General features: G+C 37.6%; 1 protein-coding gene across 1 annotated transcript in view; it reads left to right on the top strand.

The window, feature by feature from the left end:
* Positions 1–27,756, top strand: part of rapgef5a (Rap guanine nucleotide exchange factor (GEF) 5a) — a 254,510-nt gene that overhangs the window by 211,756 nt on the left and 14,998 nt on the right. The window contains exons 12-19 of the mRNA XM_028818299.2: positions 4,772–4,850; positions 9,599–9,743; positions 10,131–10,225; positions 11,988–12,018; positions 16,251–16,329; positions 17,698–17,847; positions 19,788–19,885; positions 25,034–25,156. Coding sequence (XP_028674132.1) covers positions 4,772–4,850; positions 9,599–9,743; positions 10,131–10,225; positions 11,988–12,018; positions 16,251–16,329; positions 17,698–17,847; positions 19,788–19,885; positions 25,034–25,156 — 800 coding nt within the window. The remainder of the gene's footprint in view (positions 1–4,771; positions 4,851–9,598; positions 9,744–10,130; positions 10,226–11,987; positions 12,019–16,250; positions 16,330–17,697; positions 17,848–19,787; positions 19,886–25,033; positions 25,157–27,756) is intronic.

Here is a 27,756-nt window from a genome sequence, read left to right on the forward strand (position 1 = left end):
GAACACATCTGCACAGCCATGTTGAAACTTTGTGTCCCTTACAGCAGAAATAAATTAAAATCTTATGACCTTCTCTTGTGAATAAATAACTAATTAAGAGAACGTTAAACTGTTAAGCCCAAGCACAGCAATAATTTGTCATTAATTGCAATGTTTTAATTTAAGAAAATTATATTTATTCTAAAGAGAAAAGAGTGAAATAATTTTGGACTGTTATTATTTAGTGAAGCCATCGATTTGGCATCTAGAAATTGACTTGGATTGAAATATTCTTTTGAAAAAACATCATCCAAATACAATTTTTCTGTCCATTTACTGAACTTGTTTGACATAATTTTAGATTTGCCAAGAGCCAAGTGTGTCACTGAAGCATTGGGTGCAAGGCAGGCACTATCCCTGGATGGGGCACTAGCTCTTTGCAGGGCACACTGATCCAGACTCCCACACTCATGAAAGGCTGACTTTCAATTTCTAATTCAGTTAACTCACAAGTTTTTGAGATGTTTAAAGGGAAAAAGATACAGACAAAAGAAGCATGTGCAGATCCAAAACAGACTGTGCCCTGCAGCTGGAAGGCAGCATTGGTTTCTGTTGTACCCCCAGACTGCCCCTTGAAAGTTTTATATTTTCTCAAAAATAAAATGCTGTTGCTTTTTGCAATTATTTGGTATTTCTAAAGGAAAGATTAACATCAAAAATTATATTCAGAAATGTATTTTTGTTAAATCAGTGGTATTATTTGTAGTTCATTGAGTAATGCTTTGCTGTGGAACGCTTTTGAATGCTGCTTTCAGCTGAAAGATGTGACGAGGGACATAACCTTTCAGTTATATTCACTGCATATGCAACAAAGGAAAGAAATGTTTCTGCCTCCTCTTACACTATATGGCCAAAAAATGTATGGACCACCCAACCATCACACTGATATGAAGCTTATAGAACATCCCATTCCAAAACCATGGGCATAATATGGAGTTGTGTCACCAAGCACCCATCCCCCCAACCCCCATGCCAACCTCCACAACTTACGGCTACTGCAGCCTCCACTCTTCTGGAAAGGCTTAACACAAGATCTTGGAGTGTGTCTGTGGGAATTTGTGCCTATTCAGCTAAGAAGAGCATTTGTGAGACAGAAACTGATGTTGGATAAGAATACTTGGCTCGCCATGGCTTGCAAATGGCCATGTGCTTAACAATACTCCAGCCGATGCTTGGCATTGCACATAGTGATCTTAGGCTTGTGTGCAGCTGCCCAGCCTTGGAAACCCATTTCATGAAAATCCTGACACAGAGTCCTTTTGCTTTTGAAGACAGTGTGAACTCAATTAATGTGTGATGCAAAAGAGGATAGGTAAATTTGTATGCACTAACTTTATGTGTTCTTCTATTTCCTGGCTGAGCTGTTATTGCTCCCACAATATTTGTATTTTATAATAATAGCACTTACAGTAGACCAGAGCAGATCTAGCCAAGCAAAAATTTCACATATTGACTTACAGCAAAGTTGGCTTTCCATGACAGTGCCAGGCCAATGGAGTCTGCATGACTTTGTGCTTGATAACAATAAGTGTGGTTGAAACATCACAACTCAATATTTTGGAAGGCTGTCCACACAGTTTTGGCCATGTAGTGTATTAAAACGTGTGTAAATCTAGGGGTGGTTTGGTTTCAGTTTGAGCTGACAACTACTTTAAAAGTAAGTGATATCTTAAAATAAATAGTTGCCTTGATAAAAAAAATTAACACTGATATTGTACTGCAGAAAACTATTTTTTGTATGCTTTGTTCCAGTCACCACTGGTACTTTGTTATATATTTATAGCATGTCTGCGTGCCATGGGCAGCATAGTGGTAAACATGTCTACTGAGCTGCCTTTCATTGTTTCTCACACTATTTTCCAATGTACCTGGTAATTTAGCTGTGTACAAAAATGCTTTTGAACATCCAAGTAAGTAATATCGTAAGGTTGCCTTCAGACTTTTATATCTATTACGTTTTCAAAGAAGTAACATTTTAGTTGACAAAAGAGGTGCTCAAGAGGATTGTGTTGTTTAGTTAACATCTCTCTACTTGAATTTTGATTAGTCTCTTTTTTTTACCTTTATAAGTACTGGCAGACTTCTCAGCAAATAGTGAGGTGTGTTTTGTGTCTGTTTCATTTTATGTCAGTCACTAGGGGTCTTGCTTCTTTCAATTCATCATTTTTATATGTATGACAGACAATCGTAGGTTTGATTGTTTATATACTTTCAGAAGACGTTATGGTAAATCACTGAGGACTAATGATTTTTACACAGTATATCTACCACTTTCCATGTTTCTTGCAGAATTTCACTACATACAATGTTTGTCCATGCCTTTTTTTAAATCTGTCAATGGAATGTGGTGTTTTCCTTAAAAAGCTATTGTATAAGTCATAGTAATTTTTTTCAAATAATGGTTCTTCATTCACTATGTTGTCTGCTCAGTCTGGGAACCCAGAAAATATTAAATTCTCACAGGCCTTACCTCTAGAGGAAACATTAACTTAATTAGTAGGCAGTCATGCACCAGCTATACCAGCTGGTATAATTTTTTTTGTGCCCATGTGGCACTGCTTCAGTCTCATTGTGGCCAAGTCAAATCTCCATTAACAGCCTTTCCATTACATATTTCTTTAATAAAATCATACATAAATCTTCAATTTTCCTTCTATTTAATGGCATGTAATATTATTAACAGCATATTTGATCTTGTCTGTTTGACCTTCATGAAATCAAGAACTCCATCTCCTTTAAAATTATGAAATTTTAATTGTTAAATTTTGCTCAAATGTAATTCACCCTCAACAATATCCATAAACTGACCACTGCTTCAAGCACAAGTTACTCCCTGCCAAAGTTAAAATGATCTCCATTGCTTTTTGTCTGACATGTTTTTCTTACCATTGTTACATAGAAATTGCCAAGAAATGCTAATCTATATCTTTGTACTTTTGTTTTTTTAAGGCCTTTTACATGTAAACATGAACATTTTATTGGAATTCTGCTTTATAAGCTAGTCACCTTTGTTGTCCATTTACCATACCAGTCAAAAGTCACGATCTACCCTGTGTGGAGTATGGACCGGACACAGACAGGTAGACATGGTTTTAAGCACCACACACGTGTTTATTTACACTATATACTATTTACAAGGTGCACACGACCCCAAAACTCACCCAAAAGTCCAGGCCTTTCTCACACTGCCTCTCTTCAGGCCGCCTCCTTTCTTCTCCTCCTGAGCTCCGTTCTTGTCCACTCCCGACTCAAACCACTGAACGGAGGGAGGAGGCCCCTTTTATAATCGCCCGGATGTGCTCCAGGTGCCTCTGCCGGCACTCCCCAGTGTGGTGGAAGTACCGTCTGTGCACCCAGAAGCACTCCAGGTGTCCCTGGTCGTCTTCCCCCCAGCACTTCTGGGTGTGGCAGAAGTGCTGAGGACCAGGGCTTTCCAGGCATCGGGGCACCCCCTGGCGGTGACCACGGGCCCCTATAGGGTTGAGCTTCCAAGCTCAGTTCCCAGGGTCCCAAAAGCCACCAGGGCGGTCGCCCCCTCACGGTCTGGAGGAGGCGTAATCCCTCATCCAGTCCTTCTGGGCATCCTGGCTGGGTGCCACCCCCAGCCGCTTGCCACACCTGTCATTTTCATGTTTTTGAGAGGAATGTATACCTTTTTGTCATTTGTCTGAAGAAATTAATGAACACCTTTATATGAAATCTTCAGTTTCTTGGCAGTCATTGAATAGCCTTCTGCAAAAAAAACAAAAAAATAACAACAGACAGACAGACATGTCTGTTGAGAAAGCAATGTCATTTTGTACCTTTTTTAACCCAGAACTACAAAGGCTTCTCTAATAACCAGTTAGCATGTGAACATGACTAATAAAGGATAAGCTACGGGCATTTATCATTGGCACACTGAAGGAACGGCTGCTAAAAATGAGGCTTTGCAGCTATATGTGAATAATAAATTAAAAATCACTCAGTTGAAGCTGTAACAGCCATTAGTAACACGAGTAATGTCATGGCTGTATTTTTAAATCAATTTAATGGTATCTTGATAAGAAAAGGTATTGATTTTTATCAAAACCATGAAAATTTCTTAGTGTGTGACTGGCACCATTACCAATAACAATAACAATGTCTTCACTTAATTTTAAACCAAATCAATAGTAGGTTAATTAAAAAAATACTAATTTATATTTAAAAAAATAAACATTTGTGGGTGTGTCTAGACTTTTGACTGGTAGTGTATGTTTAGTTTCTCTACTAAATGTATTTTTCCCCCATATATTTTATCTGCAAATCTTGCAATTTCCGTTTTACTTTATTGTTACAAGTCCTACAGTCCATAATACCTTACCACTTTTAATATTAAATAATATTTAGAGCACTTGTTGTGAACCATTTCTTTTGAAGTGGAAAGTCCAAAGGTGATCAAGACAATTTTTGATGCCATACTGAAATGGGCATTGTAATTGCAATAATAAAATGGAGCATTGATTCTGCATAACTAATATTTTACATGGTTATCTATAAATTCTGGAGTATTATAATAGCTCAGACTATGGATGTGTAAAGCATGTTTCCACAGGATGCGATGATGTTGTTTTTATTCTTTTACTTTTTGTATTTTGGTAAAGATTTGTTTTGTCCCAGATATTTACATATTAAGGTAATATCAATATCAGACAATTTAATGCTACAGATATGTTTTGACTACACTGATTATTTTTGCTTTTTGCTTTAGAAACTTTGCTGGATGACTTCCTTCTGACTTACATGGTTTTCATGTCAACAAGTGACCTGTGTGAGGCTCTTTTGAGACAATATCCTTCTATACCAAATAATGGCTTTTTTAATAATTAAGATTATTTTTTACTGGATTTGTTTAAAATAATGATGCATAACAGATACACACTGTGCAATAAATACCATGTGGACTGGAATTGTTGGGGTTCATCTAATTAACTAAGACTTATTTAACAGGAAATATTTCTGCTATTAGTATTGCAGAAATAATAAAGATGATAAGGACGAACATTACACCATTACTTTGGATTTGCTTTTCGGTGGTTTAGCTTTCATTTAAAGATGGCATTCTACTAAAAATATCATAAGTAATATTAATAATTACTTGTTCTTTTTTGTGTTATGTACAGTATGTATTTCTAGAGATGCTTAAGGGAGTGAAAGTATTCCACTAAAGAGATAAGCATGAGATGACAATGCTACTAAAAATCTAAATGTCTGCGATTATATAGTATGTGACATAATATCCTAGATGTTGATGGATTCATTTTTTTTCTTTTTGTCCTTATTCTTTAATAAACAAATGCAGTATTTTTGATTCTTTGACCCACTATTATAAAAGTAGCCTGCTAGAACAGTATCTCTGCAGATGTTATAATAAATATGTTTTCATGTATTTGTAATATACCTTCTGGACAATGATGTAGTACTAACTTTTCGAAAGTTTGTTTCTGTGAAATTAAATTCCCTTTTCATTAAATTGTGCTTGACGAGATTTTACAAATTTTAACTCAGAGTGTGGATGATTTAAATTGTTAGTATTAAACACTAAGATAGGAAATGTATTCAGTAAATGTAGTATTGTTGTTAAAAAAAGAAAAAGAAGCTTTCATAATATGTAATACAATATAACTTACTCAGACCAGCTCAGTCCAGTTGTGGCTTTGCCCCGGCAAATAGGGCACAAGGCAGGAATCAACCCGGGATGAGAAAGGTCTTTCTTCATGCACACACCAACATGGAGTCACCTGATATTCACCTATCATGATTGTCTTTGTGGGTTTGGAAGGAAACACAGAGAAAACCCAAAACAGATATTGGGAGAAGTTGCAAACAACCCAGGGAGTGTCTGGGCACAGGATTTTAACAAAGGGCACTGGATCTATGAGTCAACAGTGCCAATCATGCCAACCACTACTGTGCATTTTGATGCATTTTGTGAGAAAACAATCAAAGTAGAAAAGATGTTAGTAAATGCAAAATGGGGAATTTAATACTGGTAGACACTATAGGAATTCTGTCAAATACATGAAAGGAAACTTAATTGGTTTTATAAAATTGTTCATAAAACATTGTTATTTTGGCAAGAACATAAATGAATATTTAGCAAGAGGTATTAATGAAAGGACAGTTCAGCTACTGTAGCTAATTTCACAGCTTTAATTGAGCTTTCCAGAATAAATAAAGCTATTTTAAACAGTTTTGTTTTTTAACAGGTTAGATTTTGGCATTTTTAGCTAAAACTGAAGATTTTATCTTTCTTCAAATGACTGAATAGATATGAAGTACCTAGGAAATTGTGCTTTCATCTCAGATGAAGCCAGCTAGTGCCATACCTTCTATGCCCAAAGCTACAGAATGGGATAGTGAGCTTATTAGAGGGGGAGGATTAATTATTTTTTTCACACAGCTCTAGTGCTTCTTAAATGCTTGCATTGTTTGTGTAGTTTTCTTTTTCTTAAAGTGACGTAGGTTATAATGTTACACTTTAAGTTTACCAGATCATTATAGGTTTATAATGTGATTATTGTCACAAGTACAGTCAAGAGTGCTAATCAATATGCAGCATGTTGCCACTCTCAAGTGCCATGATTAGCGAGTACAGCTGCCTTGAAACCTCTCTCTTCCTTAACTGTAAAATCTCATAACATACTTGTCATTCACCGACAAACAGAATAAGGAAATGCATATTATATGATTGGGTTGTATTTCTCTTTCAAGGTTTTTTATAACATAATTCAGATACTGATCCTTTTTGCGCTGTGGGGTTCAGTGTTTATAAACCTCATTTTGCTTTTTTGTTTATTCAAATGGCTCTTAATTTCCCAGACAGACAGTAAGTTCAGCTCAGCATTTTAAACCGTTGCTAGCCAAATACAGATTACTAAGGAGAAATGTAACTGAGGGCGGCACAGTGGCGCAGTGGTAGCGCTGCTGCCTCGCAGTTAGGAGACCCAGGTTCACTTCCCGGGTCCTCCCTGCATGGAGTTTTCTTGTTCTCCCCGTGTCTGCATGGGTTTCCTCCCACAGTCCAAAGACATGCAGGTTAGGTGGATTGGCGACTCTAAATTGGCCTTGGTATTTGTGTGTGTCCTGCAGTGGGTTGGCACCCTGCCTGGGATTGGTTCCTGCCTTGTTGGCTGGGATAGGCTCCAGCAGACCCCTGTGACCCTGTGTTTGGATTCAGCGGGTTAGAAAATGGATGGATGAAATGTAACTGAATGCTTGTGAACACACAAATATTTCATATTAAAAAGAATTATTTACATTTTTGTAATGTGCTTTACTTACCAAGCTATAATGCGCATATTTTGGAATGTTTTGGCAAATTGCTCATTTGCTTCTTTGTTAATCTTTTTTCCCATTTCATTTTCTGTTGATGCATGTAGACTGATGTAAGGTAGCAAGAAAAATGGAGAAAACATGCCGGGGGCTTTGTTGCAGAGCCACGTGTAAAAAAGAACATTACAATATAGCATAAGAATTTTTTGGATAAGTTAGAAATTTAAATAATCAAAAATGCAACAAAATGCACTCTAGGTATCTGTGTTAGTACTTTTAGATTATTAGATTAGATTTAGATAGATAGTACTTTTAGATTATTAGATTAGATTTAGATAGATAGATAGATAGATAGATAGATAGATAGATAGATAGATAGATAGATAGATAGATAGATAGATAGATAGATAGATAGATAGATACTTTATTAATCCCAATGGGAAATTCACATTCTTCAGCAGCAGCATACTGATACAATAAATAATATTAAATTAAAGAATGATAATAATGCAGGTGAAAAAACAGACAATAACTATGTATAATGGTAAATGTTAACGTTTACCCCCCCCCCCCAGGTGGAATTAAAGAGTCGCATAGTTTGGGGGAGGAACGATCTCCTCAATCTGTCTGTGGAGCAGTCTGTCGCTGAACCTGCTCTTCTGTCTGGAGATGATACTATTTAGTGGATGCAGTGGATTCTCCATATTTGATAGGAGCCTGCTGAGCGCCCGTCGCTCTGCCACAGATGTTAAACTGTCCAGCTCCATGCCAACAATAGAGCCTGCCTTCCTCACCAGTTTGTCCAGGCGTGAGGTGTCTTTCTTCTTAATGCTGCCTCCCCAGCACACCACTGCGTAGAAGAGGGCGCTCGCCACAACCGTCTGATAGAACATCTGCAGCATCTTATTGCAGATGTTGAAGGACGCCAGCCTTCTAAGGAAGTATAACCAGCTCTGTCCTTTCTTGCACAGCGCATCAGTATTGGCAGTCCAATCTAATTTATCATCCAGCTGCACTCCCAGATATTTATAGGTCTGCACCATCTGCACACAGTCACCTTTGATGATCACTGGGTCTATGAGGGGTCTGGGCCTCCTAAAATCCACCACCAGCTCCTTGGTTTTGCTGGTGTTCAGGTGTAGGTGGTTTGAGTCGCACCATTTAACAAAGTCATTGATTAGGTCCCTATACTCCACCTCCAGCCCATTCCTGATACAGCCCACGATAGCAGTGTCATCAGCGAACTTTTGCACATGGCAGGACTCCGAGTTGTATTGGAAGTCCGATGTATATAGGCTGAACAGGACTGGAGAAAGTACAGTCCCTTGTGGCGCTCCTGCATTGCTGACCACAATGTCAGACGTGCAGTTCCCAAGACGCACATACTGAGGTCTGTCTTTAAGATAGTCCACGATCCATGCCACTAGGTATGAATCTACTCCCATCTCTGTCAGCTTGTCCCTAAGGAGCAGAGGTTGGATTGTGTTGAAGGCGCTAGAGAAGTCTAGAAACATAATTCTTACAGCACCACTGCCTCTGTCCAAGTGAGAGAGGGATCGGTGTAGCATATAGATGATGGCATCCTCCGCTCCCACCTTCTCCTGATATGCAAACTGCAGAGGGTCAAGGGCGTGTTGAACCTGTGGCCTAAGGTGGTGAAGCAGCAGCCTCTCCATGGTCTTCATCACATGTGATGTCAGAGCAACAGGCCGAAAGTCATTCAGCTCACTAGGACGTGATACCTTTGGGACTGGGGTGATACAAGATGTTTTCCAAAGCCTCGGGACTCTCCCCTGTTCCAGGCTCAGGTTGAAGATGCGCTGTAGAGGACCCCCCAGCTCCGATGCACAGACCTTCAGCAGTCGTGGCGATACTCCATCTGGACCCGCTGCTTTGCTGGCACGAAGTCTCCTCAGCTGTCTGCTCACTTGTGCTGTTGTAATTATGGGTGGGGATGTCTTTCCTATGCTGGTATCAGCAGAAGGATGTGTGGAGGGTGCAATACTCCGAGGTGAGAGTGAGAGTGGGTTAGGGTGGTCAAACCTGTTAAAGAAGTTGTTCATTTGGTTTGCTCCCTTCGCGTCTCTCTCAATGGTGGTACCCCGCTTCGAGCTGCAGCCAGATTAGATTATTCCAAAATGACGTGTCTCCTGATATTTGATTAAATCTTTATGATATTGAAGTAAATACATTACTTCACAAATTGATGAACTTTTACTTCATTTAATCCCAACTCAAAGCCTTTTCTTTAACTGTAATTTACTTATTGCACTAAAAGATATCGAGGAAAGGAAGAAGACTCTGACATCCTGTATAGAAAACGTAAAGTTTTGTATTTGGTTTCCCAGTGGACAACTCTCTACAGAGACCTACTAAGAGAAGATGAGCACACTAAACTGTTTATGAAGGTATTTATAATGATCTGGTATCTAATCATTACACTTATTTTATACATTTTTTTTACTTTTAAATATATTTCTGTAGAAAATATAAACATTTTGTAATTAAATATCTTTTGAATTATTGCTATAAATCATTTTGAAGTCATTGCTTTATGGACACAGTATGCTCATGTAAAATTACTAATTTAAAAGTACTAATGTCATTCTGCACATTGTTTTTCAACATCTAGTTTACAACTCATCACTTTTGTATTTGTAGCTAAACGATAAATATGCAGTATCCCTCACTGTAAACTGTGATCAATCCACCAGTCTTTTCCTCCATTTTATGAACTTGCTTGTATACGTATGATTGTAAGGGACCAAAGCCTAAATCTGTCATTTCTTTTGCAGACACTTTATAGATATGTACTAGATGATCTATTTGAGTACCCAACCTTGGAAAAAGACTTGAAAGAGTTTCAAAAGCTCTTAAGAAATCGCAGGCAGTGAGTAATTTTTGTACACAGGAAGATGCTCTGTCTAAAAGAAAACTTTTAAGAATGTATTATGAAATATATTTAATGTTAAGTATTTCTTGATATTTAAAAGCACACTAACTAAATTTGTGACTACCCTTTTTCATTAGAGTTTAGAATTTTTCAGTAGTGTTTTTTGCAACACTTTTCAAACCTCAACTATTTACAGTATAAATAGGGTGGGCCAGTAACATGGGAATTGTTTAGGAAATTATTGTAAGCTTTTAATAAATACGTGATTAGAATATTGGCAGTTCAGTGTATTTTAAAGTTCTGTTTTTATTTTAGTAACTTTAGATAATTTACTTTTGAAGGAAATTAAACCCATTTCCATTAATTCAAGAAGAAAGTAACAAAGGGCACACATAAGATGAAGAAGGGCATTGTGTGTGTCCTTGTGCTACCATTCGGCACATCAGTAGGGAAACAGAGGCATTCTGTCTTCCTAGCTTCACAACAGCTGCAGTTGTATCTGGAATAAAGGCTGTAAACATCAGAGTCGATTCTTAGATTTTGTGTGTTAGGATGCAAGAAGGAGAAGAAGAGCTCTCACATTTACATCCTGCTGGCAGTAGTTGCCATTGATATCTGCTTGGCTGTGCCCCAGGTTTCCAAATGGTCTGAAAGAATATCAAACAGTTAAGGATTCTGGAGTCTTAGCAAGAAGCAAGATTAATTTTATTTTTTTAGTTTATTTGTTAATATCTGTGATTTTTCCTTAGCGTATTGTCTTGTGTTCAGTTTTCAGATATTGAACTGCTTTTACATTTTCTTTTTTCCTCTTGACTGTTAGGTTTTTCTATGTTTATATGCGAAATACCTGGGATAGTTAATAGTGAAAACAATCAGTACTTCAATAAACAAGCCTGATTTAGAGTAATTTAGTGTATAATCAGAGGGCTTTTAATTCTTGAGAATCACAGCACTCCTTAACAAGTAAAACTGCTAATTTATTTGTGCAAATCCAATTAAGAGATAATGCAAAACAGCTAGACATTATAGCAAACATAGTAAAACTATAAGTTTAGGTTAACAATGATATGCAGATTATTTGTCTTTGTGAAACTAATTGCAAGTATTGTTTAAAATATAATATTTATTTTTTGGGACAGCTAAGCTATTAGCTAAACAAACAGGCTTATAAATGACTACACTGAGATTTGTGTAAAAAGTACCTGGATTTTCTCAAACTATGTGCTAAGGAACAGAGACACACAGACAAAGAGATGCAAAGATGTAGAGTGAGACAGGGAAAGACAGAGGTGATTAAGGTGTGACAACACCACTGACAACAAATTGTTTCAAAGATGTATATGAGAAACTCAGCAGATGTTTTGGGGGGGTCACCTGAGATGAGTTGTAGCCTTAAGTATTTTTGAGATGAATTACCTTGTCATGGAGAAGTAAGCAAAAACCTTTCTAAAATGATATGTAAAATTGTTCAGCTATTAAAGAAAGCATTTACTTTCATGTTTAGGCAGTACAGCTAAAGATTTCATATATCTTTTTTACAGAATCTATTTGGAAGTTTGTTTTCTCAGGTTCCATTGCTATATTATTATGCTGTATCAAGGTCAAAAATATGCAAAGACTCACACAGTCCAAAAGGCAACTACATTTTTTAATGAACTTTATAAAGCAGAGTTTGTCAAAACATATCTATATGCACTGCATATCTTGATGCACTGGAGGTTCTGGCTTAACTTAAATTTTTTCTCTTATCTTATTTTAGCACGGTTGATGAGTATTCTCCTCACAGAAAGGTAATTGTTTAAAATGTTGTTTGTCTATGTGAGGTTGTGTGTCTCCATGGGTTTCTACTCGCATTCCTAAGACATGCTTCTGTGTGGTGTTCTCATGTTCTCATGTGTCCAGTTCCTCCCAGTTTCCTGACAGTGACTATACAATTGCTTAGGTCTGTGGATATCTATGATTGTGCCCACTGATGATACCCGGCACTCCATCTATGGCTGGTGATGCTGCCAGGTGTGGCTTCTGTGCACTGAGTGGATATACAACATTTGTATGCTTTATTTTTCCAACCATCCATCCATCCATCCATTATCCAACCCGCTATATCCTAACTACAGGGTCACGGGGGTCTGCTGGAGCCAATCCCAGCCAACACAGGGCGCAAGGCAGGAAACAAACCCTAGGCAGGGCACCAGCCCACCACAGTGTTTTATTTTTATTTTCTGAAAATATTTTTGCCTGGTCATGGCTCTAGCATAGTTATCTTGTTTCCATTTACAATAGCAGATGTATTCTTGATTGTAGTTACCTTGGTAGATTGCAGTTCTACTGAGAGGGGTGTGTACTGCTTTTAGAATTACCTTCAATAAGTTGAACGGTGTATGTAGAATGCATGCTATTGATGCCTGGGCTATCACTTACATTTGACTTGTGCATTGCAATTTGCCTCTTCCCAAATTTTCTATTTCCCCTTCCTTAATTATTCTGCTTTCACTCCATTCAAACCATTTTCTAGTCCTATATCATTGTACATAAGGTGGTTCTTGAATCTATCTATCTATCTATCTATCTATATGTATATATTTTTTAAATTTGTTTTTCTTATGTATCAGTTGGCATATGAGCAACAGTCTGATGCCTGGGCATATTAAGAAAATCAGTGATATAATTGAAAGACATCATGAATGGAGTTTTGCACTAAAAAAGTATGTTACATTATTTGGGAAATATTTTGAAATGACAATTTGGGAAATGAAAGAACTTTCTGCCAAAGATGCACTATTTTTGCCATATTGTCAACTTGATAATGTATTTATTCTAATAAGAAAACACTTGTTAATTGCATTTTATTCTGCATGATAATCTAAATATGGTTAGTAATTTCACTCTCCTATATTATGGGAAGCTGTGGGGCTGAGTGGTGGCTCTAAGGCTAGGGATCTGGATAAATGCCAGAAGTGATTCCACTCTGTTAGACCCTTGAGCAAGACCCTTAACCTGTAATTGCTCCGTCCTGGATATGACGTTAACCTGGAACAGCCCTGCAAGTAGGCCCTCCATCCTGCATGGACAACTTGGGGTTTGGAGACAGGATTAGCACTCCCATCCACCATAACAAATCTCACACTGTTCCATTCCATCTGAACTAGCGTGGTGGTGAGGCGTCACCAGTTGCATGGCTGCACTCGGGTCCTAATCTGGGATCCTGAGGTGGTTTGTCATGTGGTGGGTGTGGCAATGCGCTGTATTAGTGTGTGCTCCTAACCTTTGAGGTAACACTTTAGATTAGGTACTACCTGTAATGCACCTAATGGCAACATATTGTTATATAGTAACACCTTTTCAAAATCTTCTTCTTGTCTTAAAAACAATTGAGAAGCATCAGTAAAGTGGTTATTTGTCTCCATTCATTGTAGCTTATTAACAGCTTGTGATACACGAGTGAAATTACTTGTGAATATGAGACTTTCATTTGGTCTTATTAAGCTTTAAGTAAGGATTCACAATCCTTATACTGAATATAAAGAGACATACTATCCCACATCTGCCACCAGGGTGGAGTTATTTTAGCATGCCACATTTCATTGATGCGTTGTAAGTGTTATTAAGATCAAAAGAAGCCTTTGTTAATCTCTTGTTACATAATAGTATGTGACTAATAGATGTACTACAGGTAGTCACCAATCTGAAGTGTTACCGAAGTTGGAAAATTTTCAACATATAATGAAGATATTAGTACTCTGCAAAATTTAGTCATGTTAAATTGCTGAAATTATATGGCTGGCTATAAGAATAAACACCAGTAAGTGTGGGCTGTAATCAGATTGACATTTTGCATTCAAACTCTATAATAAACTATTCTGTAGCACTGAGACAATGGCAATTGTAATATAATTGTGTGATATTTCTTCAAATGGTTCTTGAAAGAAATATAAAATCAAGCAAAGTTAAATACATTACTGCATATTTTTCTTAACTAATTTAGTCATATATTTTCAAGGTTGTCAAAGTACAGTCTATATAAAAAGTATTCACACCCTTGGAAGTTTCCACATTTTTAGTTATACAGCATTGAATCACATTGGCTTTAATTTGGCATTTTTGACAGTGATCAATAGAAAATTACTCTTTAATGTCAAAGTAGTTGGTCTCAAGATAACATTGTATGCTAAACCATCTGTTTTTATTTTGTCACCAAACTAACTCCTGGCTCTAAACTGCCTGCACGTCTTTGCCAGTTGCTAAAGATCTGTAATAGCCTCCCACCTACAATCAAGCAAAAGTAATTGACAATAATAAGCCAATAGGAACAGGTTTGGCCTGTTGGCCTTTGTTTTAATTGACAAGTGACAAAACTCTCATGAAAAGAGCCATTAGGAAATATGCCCTTTGGAAAACTCATTATCGAATGAAAACATCTTTAAAAATAAGGCAATTTTGAAATAAAATCTACAATAATATTAGGTAACTACATTATTGAACCAAAAAATGAGATTGTATTTCATGATAATTAGATAACTTTATTTCTCACAACTTAATGACACATTTATATACACAGTTGTGCTTTTTCATGTGACTACTTTTTTCATAATTGCCATTTTGTTTATTTCATTTGGCACAAGTGATATTTCATAGGACAAGCAGAAATCATTTACTGTAAAATATGCTGTAATTAAACAGGAGGCCGGAATTTTTTCACAGCGTTGTGTGTCCTCTTTTAGTCCCGAGGAATGTATTGGTTGAACTTTTTTATAGCCCACAACTAGTAGTATCACAAGAAATAAACTTTGAGATCTGCAGTGTATCTGACAACATTAAACAAGCATGTAAGCAAAGTCTTCAAACAGTGTATTTGGTATTATTAAGTTCATTTATGTATTAAAATATGAGTTACATTTATCTTGATATGGTGTAACTTATACAAATACAGTACAAGTAAACACCTTAGGAATAGTAGTAACGAGCCTACAGCTCAGAAATGGCCATCAACAAAATCTTGAATCTAGTGCAGAGAAAGTTCAGGACACTAAGGTAATGCATCCCACAGCTTGCAGCCAAATGCTATTTTGGGAGGTGTTTGTGACAGGTGACAGTATAGTTGAAATGAGCATAATAAGTCAACGCAGTGAACTTTCTCACATCCTTCAAGCAGAGTTACAGGCAGCCAAAAAACTAACCACTCCCTATCTCCTGCACACCAGCAGGCAGTGGAGGGACACACTGCAGTGTAATTAGAATGTCTGTTTTAAAAATTATGGCTTTACATGTGTAAAAAGAATTGATTTAATTAAAACCTGTACAGACTTGAAGCTGCCAAATAAATAAATTAAAAGGTCTTGATAAAACATCATGACTGAAGTCATCCAATAACTGATTATTTAGAATATTAGTTCATAAATCCACAATACAGCTTGTCTCGTGTGTTAAAAAATGCCCAAGAGGTTAATTTGATGATCACAAAGAGTACAGTGCTGTATTGTAAGCAAACCTAGAAGTTTTGTTGGCACATAATACATTGTTTGGAAATACAGGATTATAATAAATTATAAAACAGTTAATCGATGTGAATGAAACTATTATAGGATTATTTTCACTAAACAGAAGTAACGTTAATCAAGTAAAATATGATTTGTTCACAAACACCCTAGTTATAGCACAAGGTTTTAAATGTTACAAATATTAGGTTATGTTAGGTTTACAGTTGTCATACAAAGACCTAGCAGATTATTCCTTTCTGTTTCTATTTTCACTTAACTTAAATTAAGGAAAACCTATTACAATTGTACTAAACATATTGATATTATAAACTATAATTACTATAAACTGAAAACAGTATTGTCAAGTTCACTTGTGGAATGTTTCATGTGGAAATCCTGTATTTCATTATGTTATAAGATATATTCGGTTTAATTCAATGTTTAAGTTTACTTAGAATATTAGAAAAAAAGGATGATTGTAATGATTTTGTTGGATTTCTCCATAAAGGGAACAGTATAAATGCCCATTTTTCTTTTTATAACAGAATAAAGCTATCTTCCAGCAACTGAGTTTGAAGGATAACTGGCTACAACACAGAGGCACTCAGAATGAAGCCAAAGATGGTAGGTAATGATGAATTAATAATGATGCATATGTTTCATTCTGTTTTTGTTGATTTATTTTGGTTTAGAGTGGCACATCATTATCATTATTGTCTCATGTGCGCTTCTTCAAACTGCAGGCATGGCCATTAGTAATGTGGTGTTGACACATTCCCCCTAAGTCCTCTGTCGTCATTAAAGACATGCTTGTTGATTGGCCAAGATGACGCCATAATGATGTTTGTGTGAAGATCAGTGGTGCTAATTCTGCTGGGGCCATACCAGAATTTTACTATAAGTGGTTCCTAGCCAAGACCTAAATAATATCTGCCGCTCTTTTTCTAATGATGAGTGAAAAGATACAAATCAACTGGAAAGTTCAGGTTGGACATGCCCACCAATCCCCGGGCATAGAGAACACTGCAGGGCCAGTTGGTCCAGCACTCCACAGGAAACAGTCTGGCAGCACCAGGCACAAAGAACACTTCACATACTACAAGAAGAAATATTATTCTAAATAAATATCAAGTCAAAAAATCAAAATAATTATATTGACCTTATGGTAGAAAATTGAAAAGAATGCTTAAGAAGTAAAAGCTGACAGTTGTTATAAACATTTAAATAGTAAGTTACATTACTGAGGCAAGCGTAATACTTATTTCAAATCACATTTTATTTGTCACATACAAATTATATATACAGTACCATGTGTAGTGAAACGCTTAGCTGCTCCAGTCCAATGACTGTGCCTTTTAGAAGAACATAAAAGTACAATAACAAGTAATACATGACTTTATAAATATCAAAAATCATTAAATTGGAATATGCGATCAATAATAAATAATAGCTAAATAGACAATTTAATGTATTAGAGTTAACAACTGGGCATCATATGGGGAAAACGTCTGTCTGATTTGGACTTTTGTTTAAAGTGGGGGATTAACTGGGGGATTAAGTGGGGTTTTGGGGGATTTTGATTAAACTCTGAAGCCAGTGTGAGATTTTAGAATATTCAGATATAAATTGTTTTGGGTTGGATTGTTGATATAACACGTGCTTCAATTGTTTAGGATAAAATTGAATGCTTTTTGAGTAAATTAATGTTCTACATTGTTTTTTTCTAATTATAAGGACGCTTAGAATCCCATAAAAAAAGCATAGCAGTTTATACTGAAGCCAGAAGGAAATGCTGCAGTCACCACTGCACTACATTATTAGTTTAGGGAAGCCTGCAAATTGAAATATAGTTATTCATGCTGATCCAGAAATACCAGCAAAATAAGACTTCATAAAATTAGGAACTTTCAAACATTTTACCTTTTCAAGAGGCAAGGGGCATCAGATTTGCAGTACCTCTACTCTATTTTTCTCCTTTCTGTCTCCCCTCAGTTCTTAGCCATGTTTACATCACAAACCACTTGTACTTGAGCATCAAAGTGAACTCTTCAGCTACATCCCAGGAGGTCCTCCGAGCTGTGGCAGAAAAGATTGAATATCCAGACGAGGAGCTAACTCTCGTGTCTGAGACATTTCCTGGTGGTAAGTTTGTTTCATATTTACTCTGTGTATGTACAGTATGTATAAATCAGACAGGTTAAACTGGAAGAAGATAGATTATTTTTAATCAAAGGTTAAGACTGAAGTCTGCTAGCTCAAAACTGTATGAAATATACTAGAACATGTTTCTTTGAAGAGCTTATTATAAAAGTGGCATGAAATGAATGAATTTCAATAAATTGTTTAGTTTATTTTTATGCTTTGTATGGTCAATTATTTATATTTTGTTAGTTATTTGTAGGTTTGGAGATAAGTATAATATATATTAATAATATATATAAATATATTGATACTATTTACTTAGAAGTGAAGACAGACTAGAAGTAAAGAGTGGAGGGGTGGTGAATGATATACATAAAGGAGAATTTAAATAAGAGGTCACTGCAAATTAAAGACAAGAATACACTTACTTGGGCTACAACAGAAAACATCAGAGCAGAACATTGACCTTAAGAATGCGTTATAGACTCTTATAGTGGTAATTATTCAATAATTACAGAAAGAAAGCTTATTGCTGTATGCCAAAGTAACAGGTAACCATAAAGGAATATGTCACCCAAAAATGTTATATATAATTTTTTATTTGTTACTTACCCCATATTTCTTGTAGTGATGTCTGAGAAAAATTTTGAATGTCATGTTGGTTATGGAGGACAAAGTAGCAAAGTTACTGACACAATAGGCTTGGGGACAACATGAAACAAACAACAGACAATATCAAAATGCCTATGAAAAAAAAATCTCAATTTACTTGTGGTGCTTAATCCATATGTCACATATTCAATTGTATGCTCACAACATCTCCAACACATGAATTTTTGCTAAACTATTGTTAAATAACTCACATAAGGAACAGCTGGAGAGTGTGCTCAAATGAGAACAATCATTTCAATTGAAGACGTGACCCTCAACCCCACTCATTGGTCAGGAGTCCTTGTTCATTAGCTACCATAGGACTTTATGTCACACTAACACTGCAGAGTGTGGTCTGAGAGCAGAACACAATTAGAGATTAAAGGTTAATGAAAAGTGAGTGTAAACATCATCAGGCAGAAAGTATGCCTTGCATTTGTAAATATCCAAGACGTTTCAAGAAGCAGAATGTCATTTCCAAGGAGTAGTTTTACAATCTGCCACTGAGAAACCCAGAAATACAGAATTGTGGTTTAAAGACCAGTGAATGAGGGGAGAGGCAGGTGTTCAGATGAAGAGCTCAATCCCATTTGAATGCATTCCCAAGCTCTTTATGAGATGATTTTCTGGAGATGGTTTATTTAACACTACTTTAGCACAAATACATGTATTTGTGATGTTGTGAGCATACGACTGGATAGCTGACATATAGATTATGCAAAATGAGTAAAATGAGATTTTGTTGATGGACATTTTGATATAGTTTGCTGTTTGGTTCACATTGGTCGTCATCAGAAACGTTGTTTTCAACAAACAAGGTGGGGTAAGTAACATATAAAAAATGATCATTTTTGGGTGGAATATTTAATTAATTAGCACAACAGAACTTTAAAAATAGAATAAATGGATGAACATAAGAACATTCAATTAATAAAAATAACCTTTAGCTTTTTTTACTGAGTATGTCAAAGTGCCAAGAAAATGAGAAGCTTGATCCCAGTTGATGTTCTGTAATAATCGTGACAGGATTCACAATACAGTCTGTCGAACCATTAAGAACTAATTTGTTTCAGAATTTTTAGCTGTTTGTAAAAGTAAAACTATTACGTTTAATTTCAGATTTTGCTAATTCCTCCAGTGTAATTTACCTTTTCAAATGCTTTTCTGTCCACCCATTTACATTAGGTCTTAAAAGAAACTTCATACATGTTATACTTAAAGGTAAAGGTGCTTTACTGTATTGTCTCTGATAATTACGTTCAAGAATGCATCTTTTCTTTTTTTCTTAGAAAAGCACATTCTCCAGCCACATGAACTTGTTTATTCAGAGTCAATGATAGAATCAGGGCGCTTGTTTGTGTGCAGAAAAAATCCTGGTGAAGTGATGGTAAGGTGTTGGATTTTCTTTCACTATAATATAAATATCATGTACATTTTCGTTGCGAGTGTTTTATATTCATTTTTCTACCAGCTACGTGTCGTTTGTAGTTGTGAAGTGCGGAGAAAGGCAATGAAGAAACCAGTACTGAAAGAGGTGCACGTCATTTCAAGGCACCCGGCTACATAAAACCATGTCTTATGATGAATAAAAGGGAAAAATTCAAACACCACATAAAGAGTATCCCATCCTAGCTATTTTCATTTATTTCTCATATGTATGCCTGTGACAATGCGGGTTCGTTCCATTGTCCCATTCAGCTTCTGGGAGCTTTTGAGCCTGACAGCGTCGGTAATGTCACCGATGAGCTAGGCAGTGAGGCACAACAAAGCAAGGTGATGGTGTAAAAATGCAAAGTGCTTTTATTAAAACAACAACAAAAACAAAGTGTCCAAAATAAAGTGCAGTGCATCAAAGTATGTCATTAAATAAATAATCCATTAAAATGAGTGAATTAGTGGAGGTTAAAAACACAATAGGAAAATCCTTTAAAAATGAGGTTAAAACAATGGCTGCAAGCTGTCCCTTAAAACAAATCAGCCCGGTGCCTTTCTTCTACTGGTGACTCCCCTGCTTCTCCCATCCAGGCAATGCACCAGGGGAGTCACCCTAGCTGCAGCTGACCTGCTGATCTGGAGGCTTCCCGATCCCTGGCTTCGGTTGTGGTCTCTCCAGAATGAGACTTGGGTTCCCCAGCGACCAGGACGCTCACGCTGGGGAGTCCACCTCCCAAGCCTCCCAACTCCCGCGGCGAACCATCCTTCTTCTGGTCACTCCCACTCCTCACAACATGCTCAGCGGGAGTGACCATAGTCGACTGCCCTAGATGTCGGCCAAACACCCCGCTAGGGCTCACTGTCCACCTGCCTGCGAGCCTGCACTTGCTTGCTCACTCTCTTGCACCGGCTTTCCTCTCCCTGCTTGCTGCCACCTTCTTCTACTTCTATTAACCTTCGTTCACTTTTTTCTCCCCCCCCCCCACCCTGAGGCCCGTTGTGCTTCTATTTATCATGAGGACGTGCATCAGGTGTGGCAATCAGCAGCTCCCGGCAACAATCACGCATGCGGACAACTCCTCACCTGTGCACTTAAGCGAGGACCGCACCGCATCACAAACTTCCCCGGGAATCGCTTCCAGCCACACTACCACGCCCCCTCTATAAGCTGCGAAGACGGCGATTATTTATTTAAAAAGTGGCCTTTTTGACATGAGCTGTGGACCCGCTACACCACAATGCCATGCTAAAAGTGGGGCGGCATGGTAGTGAGGTATTGTTTCTGCTTTTGGGATGCAGTATCTTCAGTCTGAGCCCTGGTTTCAGCCATTGCCTGTGTGGAGTTTGCATGTTCTCCCTGAGTTTTCTTCCCTCATTCACCAAAATGTGCAGATTATCTAAATTGGTGCTTCTGGATTGGCATATTGGATGTGTGTGACCAGGCCTTGCAGTGGACTTTCAACCTGTCTATGTCCGTTTCTTCCTTTAAACGCTCAGAAATGCCAGGATGGGTTCTTGCCTCCCACAACTGTCAGTTGGATAAAACAGATTTGAGAATATTATGTTATATTGAAATATTACCTTGACTTTGTATAAAGCTGTTCACTTTTAAATAAGGATATATGCATGAAACCTATTTTTATTTGATTTTACAGTTTGCCAAAATATCAGTTTTCATAAATGTTGAAGTATTAACAGTTATACAGTACCTTTTTAAATGTACTGTTTTGTTTGAGAATGCAAATGTGTAATAGTTATTACAAGGAGGCACAATGGTGAGCGCTGCTGCCTCATTGATCCAACATCCTGAGATTGAATGCTATATCCATTCACCGTCTATAAGAAGTTCACATGCTCTCTCAGTGTTGTTGTGTTTTTTTTCCCAGTGTACCCCAGTGTGCCTTCCGTATTCCAAACATGTGCCTCTTGGGTTAATTAACAGTTCTAAATTGTGCCTGTGAACGAGCCCTTCAGTGGCCTTGCACTTGATGCTGTGGGGATAGGCTCCTGCATCCCTTAATGCTGAATTGGAATTAAGTGGGTTTCAGAATGTTATGGAACACATAAAAATATAAATTTTACTATATTCAAGTGGTTGTATCATAAAGAATGTAATTTCTTGACAGGTCACACAATATACATAAAGTACACTCACTGGCCACTTTATTAGGTACACATTGCCAGTACTGGATTGGACCCCCTTTGCCTTCAGAACTGCCCTTATTCTTTGTGACATAGATTCAAGAAAGTGTTGGAAGCATTTTTAGGGACTTTGGTCCCAATTGACAGATAGCATCATGCAGTTGCTGCAGATTCATTGATTGCACATCCATGATGCAAATCTGTGATTCCACCTCATCCCAAAGGTGCTCTACTGGATTAAGATGTTGTGACCGTGGAGGCCATTTGAGTACAGTGAACTCATTGTCATGTTCAAGACACCAATTTGAAATTATTTGGGTTTTGTGACATGTGTATACTGTGGTCATGAAGGGATGGACATACAGTACTGTGCAAAGGTTTTAGGCAGGTGTGAAAAAATGCTGTAAACAAAGAATGCTTTCAGAAATATAAATAATGATTGTTTATTGTTATCAATATACAAAATGCAAAGTGTGTGAACAAAAGAAAAATCTAAATCAAATCAATATTTGGTGTTACTACATTTTGCCTTCAAACCAGCATCAATTCTTATAGGTACACTTGCACAAAGTCAGGGATTTTGTTGGATTATAGTCAGGTGTATGATCAACCAATTATACCAAACAGGTGCTAATGATCATCAATGTCACACGTAGGTTGAAACTCAGTCATTAACTGAAACAGAAACAGCTGTGTAGGAGGCTTAAAACTGGTTGAGGAACAGCCAAACTCTGCTACCAAGGTGAGGTTGTGGAAGACAGTTTCATGTCATGGCAAGATTGAGCACAGCAACAAGACACAAGGTAGTTATACTGCATCAGCAAGGTCTCTCCCAGACAAAGATTTCAAAGCAGACTGGGGTTTCAAGATGTGCTGTTCAAGCTCTTTTGAAGAAACACAAAGAAACGGGCAACGTTGAGGATCGTAGACGCTGTGGTCGGCCAAGGAAACGTAGTGCAACAGATGAAAGTCACATCAAGCTTATTACCCTTGAAATCGGAAGATGTCCAGCAGTGCCATCAGCTCAGAACTGGCAGAATCCAGTGGGACCCAGGTACACCCATCTACTGTCCGGAGAAGTCTGGCCAGAAGTGGTCTTCATGGAAGAGTTGCAGCCAAAAAGCCATACCTCCGACGTGGAAACAAGGCAAAGCGACTCAAGTATGCACGAAAACATAGGAACTGGGGTGCAGAAAAATGGCAGCAGGAGCTCTGGACTGATGAGTCAAAATTTGAAATATTTGGCTGTAGCAGAAGGCAGTTTGTTCGTCGAAGGGCTGGAGAGTGGTACAAAAATGAGTGTCTGCAGGCAACAGTGAAGCATGGTGGAGGTTCCTTGAACGTTTGGGGCTGCATTTCTGCAAATGGAGTTGGCGATTTGGTCAGGGATAGATAGATAGATAGATAGATAGATAGATAGATACTTTATTAATGGTGTTCTCAATGCTGAGAAATACAGGCAGATACTTATCCATCATGCAATACCATCAGGGAGGTGTATGCCATCCATCCATCCATTTTCCAACCCGCTGAATCCGAACACAGGGTCACGGGGGTCTGCTGGAGCCAATCCCAGCCAACACAGGGCACAAGGCAGGAACCAATCCCGGGCAGGGTGCCAACGATTGGCCCCAAATTTATTCTGCAGCAGGACAATGACCCCAAACATACAGCCAAAGTCATTAAGAACTATCTTCAGCGTAAAGAAGAACAAGAAGTCCTGGAAGTGATGGTATGGCCCCCACAGAGCCCTGATCTCAACATCATCGAGTGTGTCTGGGATTACATGAAGAGACAGAAGGATGTGAGGAAGCCAACATCCACAGAAGATCTGTGGTTACTTCTCCAAGATGTTTGGAACAACCTACCAGCCGAGTTCCTTCAAAAACTGTGTGCAAGTGTACCTAGAAGAATTGATGCTGTTTTGAAGGCAAAGGGTGGTCACACCAAATATTGATTTGATTTAGATTTCTCTTTTGTTCATTCACTGCATTTTGTTGATTGATGAAAATAAATGATTAACACTTCCATTTTTGAAAGCATTCTTTGTTTATAGCATTTTTTCACACCTGCCTAAAACTTTTGCACAGTACTGTAACACTCAACAATACTCAGTTAGGCAGGGGCATTTAAACAGTGCACAGTTGGTACTAAGGGGCCCAAAATATGCAAAGAAAATATCCCCCACAGAATCACACCACTACCAGCACCAGCCTGAACCGTTGATACAAGGCAGGATGAATTCATGCTTTCATGTCCTTGATGCCAACTGTTGCAGCAAAAATCGAGACTCATCAGACCAGGCAATGTTTTTCCAAACTTCTGTTGTCCAATTTTGGTGAGCCTGCGCAAAGTATAGCTTCAGTTGCCTATTCTTAGCTGACAGGAGTTTGCACTCAGTGTGGTCTCCTGCTGCTGTAGCCCACTTGCTTCAAGGATCGACCTATTGTGCATTCAGCGATGCTCTTCTGCATACCTCGGTTGCAATGAACCCTAGAGAAGGTTAAGTGTGAAAATCCCAGTAGATCAGTTTCTGAAATATTCTGACCAGCCTGTCTGGCACTAACCAAGCCACCTTCAAAGTCACTTAAATCACTTTTCATCCCCATTCGGTTGCTCGGTTTGAACTTAAGCACATTGTCTTGACAATGTCTACATGCCTAAATGCACTGAGTTCCTGCCATGTTTTTGGCTGATTAGATTATTTGCGTTAATAAGCAGTTGAGCAGGTTTACCTAATAAAGTGGCGAGTGAGTGTGTATGTTTGTAGGTCTTCATTGAAAGGACATTCAAAGGTTACAATTTGGACATGAAATGTAAGGACAGTAAGAAATGTTAGGAATCGCTGTAATGGTGGTCTTCACAGTAACAATGGTCTTTTAATGTCTAATCTTGACAGCTGGTATAACTACTATTGACATAAGTGATGATCATTGTGAATGTGTTTTCATTTTTTAAGAACCCATTATTGAGCAATGAGGAGACTCAGCAGTGGGCTAGCAGAATCCTGGGGATGAATACATGGGATGTGGCCCTTGCACTGACAAACTTTGACTGGAATCTGTTCAACTGCATTCATGAGGTCAGTGAGATTGATTTTTTTAAAGGAATTTATTCATCTTCTCATTGATGCTAAGGAGTACCATACACCACTGTTGTTTAATTGAAACCGTCCTTGGTCTTCTTTTTCTTTCTTTCTTTCTTTCTTTCTTTCTTTCTTTCTTTCTTTCTTTCTTTCTTTCTTTCTTTCTTTCTTTCTTTCTCTTATACCTCATATTTGTATTAACTCCATTGTGACAGTTGCATTTGTCACCTTCCAACTTAACAAATAATTAAATTCAGACATTTTGTGTGGAGTAATCTGTCAACCCTAGCTTGCTTGTCTCTTGTGAAAGTGTAGATTGGATTACTGATATAACATCCTTGAAGATGTTTTGAGATTTAAAAAAAATTTCGGTGGGCAACAATTTGGAAGATTTCTACATGTCACATGTCACCTTTAATCAACTTACAGTCCAGAAAGATAGTGGACATTTACAACTTAACAAACAAGAGACCTGCCAGACCTCCCATCAGACTCTTCATTCTTATCAAAGTAGCACAGAAGAATGTTGGTCCTCTTACAACTAATTTGTGAGGAAGGCTGTGCACGTTCATTACAATACATTGAAAGAACACTAATAGTTAGCAGCCTACGGCTCACTCACTGGCGTTCATTTTACTCTTGTTCTATGGCTGATACTCTGTGTTTTTTGAGCAAATCTAGTAATCCTTTGCTTATCAAATTACAAATAAGTACTCATATAAGGAACCAACAAGGAATTTCTTAACATTTTCTTAAATGAACAACTGAGTTTTACTCTGTATTTAGAAAGTGGTGGTGTTTTACAATCACAGTGATCTTATTCAAAGACCCAGTTCATAAAAATGATTGAAATGAGCACCACTGCCTCCTTTTGTAAACGGACACTGGAGCCTACCACTTAATTTTGGTAATTTTCTATGAAGTCATTTTACTGTAACATACCATACAAACGATTTGTTTCTACAGTGTTTTGTGTTTTTTTCTCCTTTTTATCTTTACTCTTTCTCCATCTTTTTTAAATTGTTGCAGAAAAATAAAGCATAACTGGGCCGCTGCTATTATTTAAAAGTTGCATTGATCATCTTGAATTTTTATTCTTGGAGGTGTAATATTATTTGGTGTAGATTTATTTGTGGTACGTGTCAGAAGATGTTGCTGTGTAAATTACTGTACTGCTGCATTCAAGCTTGACACTTACAAGAAAATTTTGCCTTTGCCATTTCCAAATGAAAAGTTTATTTTCAGTGGAAGCCCGCCTCTGTTTTTGCAAATTAAAGTAGAGTTATTGTTCATGCAGGAAAGCAAAAGATAATACTACAGTATGTAACATGTTGATCTGTTTTCTGTTAGAAAATACTTTTGGATAATGGTAACGGTTACCAGTAACAAAATAGCTGTAAGCAAGCGACCTGACGAGAATGTATATCTCTAGCTGTATAAATCTGAGAACAGGACTTGAGTTTTTGTTTTCCTTCCTATATTAATGTGGACATTATTTTGGCCAGGGTTAGGCTCTTCATGCTATGGTACACACACCTAAATTGTCATTAAAATAAAAATCATAAAAAGGAGGTCAAAGAGTGTAAAAGATAAGGGATTTTATTGCAGAAATAAGGAGTAAACAAAAAGATACCAGCAACAGAAATCAAAATACAATTATGATGACTAAAAAAAAACAAACTCTGGACTTAATCATAGAGGGCTCAGCTCAATCAGGCAGGGGCATCTATCTCTCTTATGCGCAAGGTTGTGTCTCCTTCTGCTCACTCCTTCCACCCATCATTTTCACTCCATGGTTTCTTTTCTTCTTGTTAGTCACAATATTGTCAGTCTTACTTCAGCTAGCTCTAAATACAACTATTTTACGGCTTATAGAGCCTTTAAGTTCCTAACCTGGGACTGCTTCCAGAGGAAGTCAGGAAAGGGTTAAGAAACTCATGGGGTCATCACATCAATTCTCCCCCAGTAGTTCCAGGTGTCCCTTCAGTCCTTCAACTGCAGTCTTCAGTTAAAAGGCCAGTCAACACTGCAGATGCCTGTCTAACATATTTGGGAGGAGGTAGGCCAGTACTGGAGATTGGAGTTCTCCCTGCTGCCAGCTAATGGCTTGGAGGACTCCTGGCACGGCTCCTGTTGTTCCCTTGTGTCCTAGAGGTACAATGGTACACTGTGAGTAATTATCTCCAGAACTTCATAAACAGCTGAGGCATAACGCCCTAATGGTGGCCTGCTGTGACTGGCAGTAGCAACATACTGTAGCTGCTGTATTTGTCCCTTGGGCATCTTTCAGAACTCCTGTTCTGCACTTTGACAGCATCAAAGCAATTGCAGTACTTGCCTGACTACCCCTTTGCAGTGCAAATGATTATTTTACTGCTGCTCCAAGGAAAATGCAATTGTAGGTATTTGTGAAGGAAGTCCATGTTGTCCATATACTTTCCAAAACATCAAAAGAGCTGCAAACAATAATCAGATAAAAGCAACTAATGATTATAGTTTCAGAAAATCCAGTCGTAGATGCCATGTAGAGATCCACTTAGATTGGACCAGTTTCACAATTTTGATTAACCTAATCATGTATTTTCTCTTTAAAATGA

The sequence above is a fragment of the Erpetoichthys calabaricus genome, chromosome 13 (assembly GCF_900747795.2).
Source record: "Erpetoichthys calabaricus chromosome 13, fErpCal1.3, whole genome shotgun sequence".
NCBI classification, from domain to species: domain Eukaryota; kingdom Metazoa; phylum Chordata; class Cladistia; order Polypteriformes; family Polypteridae; genus Erpetoichthys; species Erpetoichthys calabaricus.